The 12,336-nt window shown below is 36.4% G+C and overlaps 1 protein-coding gene across 1 annotated transcript; it reads right to left on the bottom strand.

The window, feature by feature from the left end:
- Window positions 1-10,268: 10,268 nt before the first annotated feature.
- Window positions 10,269-12,274, bottom strand: LOC126668364 (uncharacterized). The gene is made up of 6 exons (XM_056104380.1): window positions 12,221-12,274; window positions 12,033-12,134; window positions 11,718-11,944; window positions 11,526-11,649; window positions 10,514-11,031; window positions 10,269-10,425 (listed from the first exon to the last, which is right to left on the bottom strand). Exons 1-6 carry the CDS (start codon window positions 12,272-12,274, stop codon window positions 10,269-10,271), a joined length of 1,182 nt encoding a protein of 393 aa, XP_055960355.1.
- Window positions 12,275-12,336: the final 62 nt, after the last annotated feature.

Consider the following 12,336-nt stretch of genomic DNA (forward strand, 5'->3'; position numbering starts at 1 on the left):
GGTTTGGGTTGCGTTCTGATGCAACATGGACAGGTGATTGCCTATGCTTCCAGACAGTTGAAGAAGCATGAGGTGAATTACCCTACTCATGATTTAGAGTTGGCAGCTGTGGTTTTTGCGCTGAAAATCTGGAGGCATTATTTGTATGGTGCTACTTGTGAGATTTTCACTGATCATAAGAGTCTGAAATATATCTTTGATCAGAGAGAATTGAACTTGAGGCAGAGGAGGTGGCTAGAGTTGCTGAAAGACTACGACTGTACCATTCAATACCATCCTGGTAAGGCTAATGTGGTAGCCGATGCGTTGAGTCGCAAGTCTTCGGGCAGCTTGGCTCATATTTCTGAGATTGGGCGTAGACCCATGGTTAGAGAGTGGCACAGTTTGATAGCTTCGGGCTATGGTTTACAGATTTCTCAGGCTGGTTGTTTGTTAGCACAGTTACAAGTGCAACCTGTTTTGATTGATCGGATCAAAGCTTTACAAGCTGAGGATCCACAGTTGAAACGGATTATTGAGGAGGTTCAGCAGGATGGGAATTCTGAGTTTACTTTTGTGGATGGAGTTCTGAGACATGGTTCGAGATTGTGTGTTCCGGATTCAGATGGTTTGAGAGACCAGATTCTGGAAGAAGCGCACAAGTCTGCTTATAGTGTTCATCCGGGTTCTACTAAGATGTACCATGATCTTAAAGGTACCTACTGGTGGAGCGGGATGAAGAAGGATGTCGCTGAGTATGTTTCTAAGTGCCTGACTTGCCAGCAGGTGAAGCTGGAGCATCAGAGACCTTTTGGCTATCTGCAGCCACTACCTATTCCAGAGTGGAAATGGGAGCGGATTGCTATGGATTTTGTGGTTGGTTTGCCACGTACTCGACAGGGGTACGATTCCATTTGGGTTATAGTTGACCGTATGACCAAGTCAGCTCATTTCCTTCCGATTAAGGTTTCGTATACCGCTTCGAGGTTGGCTCAGTTGTACATCGACAGGATTGTCAGTCTGCATGGTGTACCGGTTTCTATTGTTTCAGACAGAGGTTCTGTGTTTACTTTGAGGTTCTGGAAAGCGTTACAGGAATCCTTGGGTTCTTGGTTGGATTTCAGTACAGCTTTTCACCCTCAGACTGACGGTCAGTCTGAGAGGACTATTCAGACGTTGGAGGATATGCTCAGGATGTGTGTTCTCGATTTTCAGGGTAGCTGGGATACTCATTTGCCGTTGATTGAGTTTTCTTATAACAACAGTTACCACGCGAGTATCGAGATGGCGCCGTATGAGGCTTTGTACGGGCGCAAGTGTAGATCTCCTATCTGTTGGGAGGAGGTCGGAGAGCGTAAACTCTCGGGAGCAGAGATTATTCAGATTACCTCAGAGAAGGTACCGTTGATTAAGCGGAGGTTAGAGACTGCTTTTAGTCAGCATAAGAGTTATGCTGATCCGAAGAGGAAAGACATTGAGTTCCAGGTTGGTGATTTCGTATTTCTTCGGGTTTCGCCTATGAAAGGCGTGGTTCGTTTTGGTGTCAAGGGAAAGTTGGCACCGAGGTATGTTGGTCCTTATGAGATTTCGGAGAGGATTGGAGCTGTGGCTTATCGTCTGGTTCTACCGCCAGACATGTTGTTAGTACATCCGGTGTTTCACGTTTCTATGTTGAGAAAGTGCGTTTCTGATCCTTCGCACGTGATTGTACCCCAGAGTGTTGAGATTGACCAGGAGCTGTCCTATGAGGAGCAGCCAGTTGAGATTGTTGATACGCAAGTGCGTAAATTGCGGAACAAGGAGATTCCGATGGTCAAAGTTCTCTGGCGCAATCATTCTGTAGAGGAGTGTACTTGGGAGACCGAGTTGGATATGCGGAGTCGCTATCCTTTTCTTTTTCCGTGAGGTACGATATCTTGATTTATGTGACTTTTATAGTTTATACTTGTGTTACGTGTTATTCTGATGTGTTTTTACTTACCGTGTTAAATTCGAGGACGAATTTTTAATTAGTTGGGGAGAATGTAATATCCCGTAAAATTTTGAATTTATTTTGTTAATCTCCGACGTGGTTCCGGATGTGTTTTGAGGGTTATTTGTAGTTTCGTAGATTATTGTGGTTCGATTCATCTTTGGTTCGGTTTTAAAAAAAAAAATATTCCTTCTTTGGGTTGTGGTTCAACCGAAGTGGTTGAACCACTTTCGTTTGACTCAGGTCTCAATTGAGACCTGAGAAAAACGTTGATTCTCGTTCGAGAATCCAAGGATTCTCGAACGAGAATCCATCTGCAGGCCTGGTCTCGTTCGAGACCAGGCCATTCTCGTGAACCCTCCCATCAGGCCCACTTCCAACCTGTTTTCGACCTACTTCCTCTCGTTATATCAGCTCGACTTCTAAACAGAAAATCTTCACCACTCATCACTGAAACCCTAGCCGTTTTCCTCTTGTTATTTCGCTGTATATCGAAGCTGTTATCATCTTCCAAAGATCGTTGTTCGGTAAGTTTTCTGGTTCTTTTGATTTCCAGATTTTGCTCTTGAACGACTTTCAGTTAATTGAGTCGTTCTCATTCGTTTCTAGGTCGAAATCAAAACCGTTTGATCTCAGACGTTCTAGACTCAATTCCCTACGTTTCTCTATCTCGGTTTTGCTAAACGGTACGTAATCGATCTCGTTTCAATCGCCCTACGGTTTCCGTTTTAAAGCTTTATATTTTCTGTTTTAGTTTTCTGGTTTCTGCCGAACCATTTTGCTTTCCTTTGGCCATGGATTTGATTGTTGGCTTATATATCTCTTGAGTTATTTGTTAGTTTATGATTTCGTGGAGTTATCAATCCATTTTCCATTTTCGTATTGAGAGTTTGGGGTCGGCAGTAAACGTTTGTTTTGTTCTTCGTGTTTGATGATTATGGGTGTGTAGCAATTGTGTTATGTTGATTTGGATTGATTTATGGCTATTAGGTTGCTTTGGTTTTGATAAGATTGATGAATGAACTTAGTTTCAGAAACATAAAAATGGTGAATTGGTTGTTTAAGGTTGGCGGGTTTCTTTTGTTTTGAAAGGAGGAAGATGGTGAAAAGACTCCTTTGATCACTCAATTGTTTTGCCTAAATCAAATAAATTCCTTAAGTTAAACTTTACCTATTGATTTGATAATACCTTGGATTTCGTTATAATTTATAAGTGATACTTGTAAACGATATTTTTATAATCTAAATTAACATAATTACTCGGGTAATTTTGTTATGTTTCGAGTTGGTAAAAAAATTGGCTAAATTACAATTTAGCCCTTAAACTTAATTTATAACTTGTTTAAGTGGATTTTGATTAATAGCTTAGTATTTGGTTTTGATTATAAACAAAAGGGATTAAATTGATTTTAAATATCTTTTTGGCAAAAGTACAGTTTAGTGCCTGATTGGCTAAAGTACAATTTAGTCCCTAAAACTTTTATTCACTTAAAATGACTAAGTTTTGATTTGTAACTTGGGTTACTTAGAATTGAAGTTATTGAGTTCCGCTTTTTAAATGGATTTTATTTTGTTAAATTGTTTTATGTATATAAACTCGGGTTTATATTTGATAAACGTTTTGAGTCGGATTAGACTTGGGTCATCCGACAAGTGAAGTTAGCTTGGCAGTTAGTGATAACTCGGCTAACCCACTATTTGGAAATTATTTATTATTTAAAGTTATTAAATAATATTTATATATTGGATTTTAAGCGGGAACTCAATAGACTTATATTAATTGGGCTTATTTACCTTTTGGATATATTTGTGTTACTTTGGATTGTTTATTTACTACGTGTTAATTGTGCTAGTCTTATGTGGTGTCTAGTACTCTCTAGAGTTAGGGTCTGTTTTTAATAATTATTTTATTTTGTCTAGACTCGTCTACTGTTCGTGCTTCAGAGGCGAACCAGAGTTAGTTGCTTGCCGGTATTTCACGCGGATTAGCAAGCAGTGAGTTTATATTTACTATTTACCGCTTTATTAAGTAAATTGTTATTTTAATATTAAATATATATACTGTACGTATATTTCGAACTGTTTTTATATTATGGCTCTTAGTTGGAACATGCTACCTAATGGGCATCATTAGGACTGCGTGCGCACCGGTATTGATCTGGGTAAGGTATATATGGAAATGTGGTAACTCGGTGTGAGCATAGCTCTCGGGACCAGGTAGAGTAACTCGGTGTAGCTCAGCTCTCGGGACCAGACCTATTGGATTATGATTATTATTTAGAATTGTGGATTAGGGTTCCAACTATTATCTGTAATATCGTTATTAAATGTTTTAAACGTTTTAAAGGTTTTCCACTTAATAAATGTAAATAGTGGTATGAACTCATCTCAGTATATCTGACCCCGTTGTTTTCCCAATTTTTCCCAGGGTTATGATCTGAGAGAGTCTGGTGATCTCCGCATTTACTTTTCCTCGGAGGTTCCATTTATTTTGATAAACTGTCAAACTATTTTATTCTTAGACCGCAGTAGTTGACTAGACGTCTTTATTATTGTTACAGTTGTTTGTCGGATTGGTCTGACTGGTTATATTGCTCTGGCATGTTATGTATTTATTTCGGATTATTTACGTTATGACTATTTTAGACTCAGAATTGAATAAGCATGTTATATTAATTGTTGTATATTATATCTGCTAGATTTAGGCTGAAGTCTCGGTTGCCCCCGAGCATTGGTTTTCTGCAGGTTTGTGTGTTTATGTGTTAAATGAAAGGCTAGCTACGGGTTTCGGTACTACATTACCCATACCCTAGCGCCGGTCGCGATTCATGAAAATGGGTCGTGACACCGAGGCCTGCGATTAGGGCTTCGTACTCAGCTACATTGTTGCTGGCGGTGAATTGGATGTTTACTCCATATTCGATTCCGATTTTTTCGGGTCCTTTGAGGATGGCTCCTGCTCCGGCTCCTTTTTCATTCGACGCTCCATCTACGTGAAGTTCCCATACTAAGGCTGGTTTGGGCTGACCAGTCTCGGTTGGAGTTATTTCTGCTACAAAGTCCGCCAAAGCTTGTGCTTTTAGAGTCGGGCGAGGTTCGTATCTTATGTCGTGTTCGCTGAGTTGGATGGATCAGTGGACTAATCTTCCGGATGTTTCTGGTCGTTGGATCGCCTTTCGCAATGGTTGATTTGTTCTTACCACAACGTTGTGACTTTGGAAGTAGTATCTCAGCTTTTTAGCTGTGGTTAATACGGCCAGTGCCATTTTTTCGATCTCGGGGTATCGTGTCTCCGCGCCTTTCAGGACTCGACTAATGTAGTAGATTGGCTTCATCTCGTTGTCTTCTTCCCTCACCAGTACTGTTCCGATAGTCTCGTATGTGGTGCTGATGTATAGATATAGCGTCTCCCCTTTCAGCGGTCTGCTGAGCAATGGAGGGGTGACGAGGAACTTCTTTATTTCTTCAAAAGCATTCTCACAGTCTTTATTCCATTCAAATTTTTGTGTTCTTTTGAGGGCTTTGAAGAAAGGCAAGCATCTTTTTGCTGAGCAAGACATGAATCTACCGAGTGCTGTGATTCGCCCGTTGAGTTTTTGAACTTCGTTTACGTTTCTTGGTGCCTTCAGGTCCATAATTGCTTTGATCTTCTCGGGGTTTGCCTCCATTCCTCTTTGAGATATCATAAATCCCAGGAATTTCCCGCCTTGTACGCCGAACGTGCATTTGTCAGGGTTCAGCTTCATTCCGAACTTATTCAGTATGTTGAATGTTTCTTCAAGATCTTTTGCATGGGTTTCCTCGTTCTCGCTTTTGATGATTAGGTCGTCTACATACACCTGGACTCGTTTTCCTATCTCGTCTTTGAACATGAAATTCATAAGCCTTTGGTATGTCGCTCCGGCGTTTTTCAAACCGAAAGGCATCGCCGTGTAGCAGTAAGTTCCTCCCTCCGTGATGAATGAAGTTTTTTCCTGGTCTTGCTCCTTCATCTGGATTTGGTGGTAGCCTTGAGCTGCGTCGGCTAGGCTATACATCGCGTGTCCAGCAGTAGAGTCAACGAGTTGATCGATGTCTGGGAGAGGGTAGCTATGTTTAGGACACGCTTTGTTTAGATCGGTGTAATCTACACACATTCTATTTTTTCCGTTGGCTTTCTTTACGATAACTACGTTAGCTACCCACTCGGGGTAGTGGACTTCTCGTATGAATCCCGCTTTCTCCAATTTTTCTACTTCTTCAGCGATTATTTTCTGTTTTTCTTCCGAGAACTTCCTTTTCTTTTGCTTCACAGGGTTCGCCGCTTCCGCTACATTTAGATCATGAGTAATGACTTGGGGGTCTATCCCGACTATTTCTGACGCGTTAGCAGCAAAGGTTTTGACGTTGTTTTTCAGCATGGCCGTGATTTCGTTTTTGATTTTTGGGTTCATGTTTGTGCCGAGATTTACTCTTTTCTCCTTGTCGAGTTGGAGTTTCTTTGTTTCGCCTTCGGGTGCTGTTTCTTTTTCTTCGATGTTGTGATTAAGGATTTCTTCTATTGCCATTGTTTCGCCTGATTCTTTTATTGCTCGTTCGTAGAACTTTTTCGCCTCGGCTCGGTTTTCTTGTATCGTGATAATTCCCTATTTCGTTGGTATCTTTATGGTTAGTGCCTTTACGCTCGTCACGGCGGCTGAGTCGTGGAGGAAAGGTCTCCCTAGTATCGCGTTGTACGGCAAGTCGATTTCTACGACACTAAACCGCGTAGGTAATTCCTCGCTTTTCCTTGTCCTTCCTAGCTTGACATCAAGTGTAATTGTTCCGTTGGGCTTAATTGGCGAGCCCCCAAATCCTACCACAGGTGTGGCATTTCTTTTTAGTTCTGCTAGTTCTCTTCCTAGGCTTTCGTAAGCCTTTCTTGTTCTTAGGTTTATTGCGCTTCCTTCGTCGATCAGGATTCTCTCAACGTTCCAGTGTTCGATGATCATGGCTACCACTAGAGCTTCGTTATGCTCTTCAGCTATTCTCCCGAAGTCTTCCCCGTCAAAAGTTACTGGAGGAGGAGTTGAGAGTTCTGTTGCTTTCCGTTTTCTCTGTGACGTTTGATTCTTCAGGTTTACTCTTTCAGAAGTCATCTTCTTCAATGAGATTTGTTTTTGAGTTCAGAAAAGCTCCTTCTTTTTGAAGTTTAGTTAAGCCTTTCCCACAGACGGCGCCAATTGATGGAGTCTGCCTTCTGAACCAGTGAGTAAGACCTGCAAAACAAGGTAGAAGCTAACCGGACGGTGGTTGTCCGATTAACTCTCCGATGCTAAAGTCAGTTTAGAGCTTTGAGCAGCGTTTTGTGTATATGAATGTAATTGTGATTCTAGGCATACCTCGTGCTCCTTTTATAGTAGTCGAATATACCTAGTAGAGTCGTATTAGGCAGGTGAATCCTACTTTGTAGGGATTCAGCGATATCGTAGGGATTCTCCTGATTAGTCGTGATCTACCTTAATCTGATAAGAGTCCTATTTAGGAACGTCTTCCTAAATAGTCTTATCTTCCTAAAGTAGAGCTTATCCTTCCATATATAGCGTTTGTGTCCGAATAGGACAATACTTCCATTCTTAGTCGATTAGCCGAATCCCGGACCTGACGCGCTTTGGGCGGATCATGTGGGATTCGGTCTTTATTAGCATATCACCGAATCTTAAGGGATTCGGCGTATCCTTCATATCTTCGGACCTTTAGGGGAAGTCCGGTATCACCTGAGAGTGGATCTCCTGTGACTCGGCTCCATTATTTTTATTATGGGATTCGGTATCCATCAATTATCATAATATTGGAATAGCATTATCATTATCTTATTTTATTGCATATATTAATTTAATATCATATTATATATTGCAGGAAAAATATTCCCCCTTACATTTGCAGTTACTGATTCAGAAAATGATGCATCATGGAATTGGTTTTTCACTATCATCAAATCTGTGTTTGGTGTAAGAGAGGAAATGTGTATAATTTCAGACAGACACGACAGCATCAAAAAAGCAATAGAGAGTGTTTTTGAAGGAGAAGCTCAACATGACATTTGCATTTATCATTTACTGAATAATGTGAAATACAAATTCAAGAAACAGCACAAGAAAATTAAAGATCTCTTCATGGAAGCTGCAAGATCTTATACAAAAACAGAGTTCAAAATACATATGGACGAACTACACAAGATCAGTCCAAAACTTACAGAATATCTCAATGGGGTTGGATTGAAAAAGTGGACAGTATCACATTCTATGAACAAAAGGTAGAATATTTTGACATCTAATACAGCAGAGTCATTTAATGCAGCAGTTAACAGAGCAAGAGAATTACCAGTTACAATGCTTATGGAATACTTAAGGAACTTGGTTCAAAGATGGAGCTGCAAAAACAAAAATCTTGCTAAAGGAACTTTCACAAAGTTGTCAACTAAATATGAAACGCTTCTCAGGGAAAACTACTTAGAATCAATGGAACTCAAGGTTAATCATAAATTAGCTTAAATTCATGGTTATCATCTTAATATCATAATATCATAAACATTATCATCTGACTGTCCAAAGCTTATCATCTGACTATCATAACATTATCATTGATTTATCATATGTTGAATTTTATCTTCTGGTCATCAGGTGGATGGAACTTCAGATGAATACATATTCAGTGTGATTGACTTGGGAAGTACTTTTACTGTTAACATGAAGGATAGGACTTGCACATGCAACAAATTTCAAGTAGATATGCTTCCTTGTAGGCATGCTTTTGCTGTATGCTATGACAAGCATCAAGACCCACATGAATACTGCTCAAATTACTTCACAAATGAAGAGATGCTTGCTACATATGAAGAAGTTGTATACCCTGTAAATAAAGAAGACACATGGGATATACCTACTGAGGTAGAAAATTATATTGTCTTACCTCCTGTTGGCAGAATTAAAGCAGGAAGGCCAAAGAAGAGAAGAATAAAAGGAATAGTAGAACATCAGACACAGAACAGGTGTACAAGGTGTAGAGCTTATGGACATAATCGTAAAACTTGTAGGAATATGCCAAAAAAGAAATAGAACTGCTATTATGTAAAGATTTGAAAGATTTGAACTGCTATTATGTAATTGAAATATTCCATTTCATTTTTTCATTTAATAAAAATTTAACAATTCAAAAATTATTATCATACACTTTTCATTTGTAAAACTGTTTGGAGTAGTAATCTGTAAGAAAATCTTACAATTATCATAATAATAAATGATGAATATTCTGATTATCATATACTTGTCATTTAATTATCATACACTTATCATGAATTTGGAATAATAATCTGTCAAAAGTTTTAAAAACATGTTATCATATGCTTATCATATGCTTATCATATGTTATCATATGCTTATCATATTATATTATACTTTTTAAAGATGTTATCATTTTAAAATCATACTCATATCATACACTTATCATGTTAATATCATATAATTCTCACATGAGTAACATACTGATTATCATAAACTTTTCACTATCATACACTTTTTCATTTGTAAAATTGTTTGGAGTAGAAATCTGTAAGAAAATCATATAATTATCATGATAATAAAAGATAAATATACTGATTATCATACACTTATCATGAATTATTTTCATAAATTTGGAATAATAATGTCTAATAAAAAGTTTTAAAAATATGTTAGCATATCCTTATCATGAACTTATCATACACTTATCATGTTAATATCATATAATTCTGACATGATTAACTACTGATTATCATAAACTTTTCATTTGATTGTCATACTGATTATCATACACTTATCATGAATTATCATATACTTATCATTTAGTTATCAGTTTAGTTATACTTCCATAATTATATATCAGAAATTTAAACAAAAAAATTAATTGACATAATACCATCAGCAACATTCAAAAATCATTATAATAAACAAACTATCTTGTTTTACTAACATACATGAAAGATTAACATTAAAAAATATTCAATATGAAGACAATCCTGAATACTCTTCACTTCATTCAAATCTCTTGTATCACATCCTTAGCATATAATAATCTGTAAAAACAATAATTGCAGGTTCAAATATACTAATTATAATATATGCGTGATCACTGTACTTCATATTATCATATAACTATCATGAAAGTAGTCAGATAAGAAAAATATAATTATCATACACTTATCATATCATAATAAAATCAAATCCTTCCTTAATAGTATTTACCAAAAAAAAAATTGTCAAACATTACTAAAACTGTAAAAACAAATCAACAAATGTACAACAAAAACAAAAATTACAATTCAATCAGATACATAACCACTCTTGTTCTTCCACCTACCATACATGAACAGATTAACTGCATATCTGTTACGTATTTGTTTAATACGAAGAGCCTTCGGAATACGCTTCCCTTCAATCAAATATTCGGCAAAAGCAGTAGCATACACACCACAATCTCTGCATGTATTTTAAAACACAATATAAGTATCTAATTAAACTTAATAAATAAAAAACAAAACAGAACTTAAAAATCAAAGAATCTTACGAATTTTCTTGAACAGGATGGTCATCCATAAAAGTTACAGCAAATGGATCAGTTGTTTTCTTGCCAACATAATAAACTGAGTTGAAGTTGATATCAGTACGATCGTAAAATCCAACATAGTTCAAAATTAATGGCAGTAACGTTGAATATGCAGTCATAGCTTCGCGTACAGGCTCATCATATAGCAGATTCCTAGAAGAATTATACACATAGAAGCATCTTTCATCAAAACTCAGCTTGGCAAGAAGAAAATGATCTTTAAATTCGCCATCAATTTTAAGATGAACTGAAAAAAGTATGAACTTCAGATCGCCCCATGCCCTCTTATAAAGTCCATCCTCTCCAACTATAAAATTATATATTGCATCAAACTGAGGCAGATCAGTGACATTTTGATTCTCGAGGTAGAGTCGATATCCATTCTGCACATACTGATCAAACCAATTTCCACAAACACTATAGCTGTTGTTCAGAAAAATACACTTCTTTCGCAGGTACGTAAACAGACAATCAATATGCTGAAACAAAAAAAAAACAAACAAATTGAATATAAAGATAATAATAACAATATCATAAAACTAAATAACAGTACATATTCCTTAACATGATATTATCATAAACCTATAAGTAATATTATCATAAACTTATCATAAAACAGAAGTATAATAATATTAACAATAAAATCATAAAAAATATTTAGTATCATAACCTTATCACCATATTATCAATAAACATAATAATGATTGAATTCATCAAATATATTACATTATCATAACCAAATTATAACATTATCATGATATTATCATAAACTTATCATAAAACAGAAGTATGATAATATTAACAATAAAATCATAAAAATATTTAGTATCAGAACATTATCATCATATTATCAAATAAACATAATAATGTTTGAATTCACCAAATATATTACATTATCATAACCCAATCATAAAATTATCATGTAGTTATCAAATATATACAAATAATAATAAATTGAATAAATGTTACTTACACTCGATTCCAAATAACCACCAGGTGTATTCAAAATATGGAAGAAATCTTTTATAGTAATTTCCTCTCCACCAAGCCTAAATCCTGGGCGTAATATCTTTTCTCTTGGATAGTAAATTTCATTGCTGGAAAATACAAAGTTAGTATTTAAAGCAATTAAACAAATGAAAACATGATAACAAAAAAAACTTACGTTGGATGTTTTCTCCTATACGTGTTAGTTTCAATCCAGTCATTAAACTCAGAAAGCCAAAATTGGTTGCACATATCATGAACACTTTCCATCAACAAAGGACAATGATTTGTAAAAGTCATCCCCATTGATTTAACTTTCTCTGCCGAGTCTAAATTTCTTATTCGCTCAATCAATGCAAATTCAGCCGGTATATCAACCTGAACTGCTTTCCTTTTAAAAACAAGCTGTTCCAATAAACAGTAATAAATTATAAATAAAATAAATAAAAAGAATGCCATAATTAAATAGTTGTAACAAAATAAAATATATTACTTTTGGTCTACTTTTTGCAACAGGAACTGTGTCGTCATTTTTATCTGCGATTTTAGGTGAAACAGGCTTTACAGCTAAAACAGCCGATTCATTCAACTTTTCCTACATAAATAACAGAACACACGGTAAAAACACAACTTAACAAAAACAAAAATAAACTAATAAAACTAAATTCATTTTATAAATACCTCAGTTGGAATATAAACAGACAACGAAGCAACATAAATCAATAATTTATACATGCATAATAGTACATGCATCACGTGCACATAAATGATTAGGGTTGGATGCAACTCTTTGGGGA

Source organism: Mercurialis annua, linkage group LG1-X (assembly GCF_937616625.2).
Source record: "Mercurialis annua linkage group LG1-X, ddMerAnnu1.2, whole genome shotgun sequence".
Classification (NCBI taxonomy): Eukaryota; Viridiplantae; Streptophyta; class Magnoliopsida; order Malpighiales; family Euphorbiaceae; genus Mercurialis; species Mercurialis annua.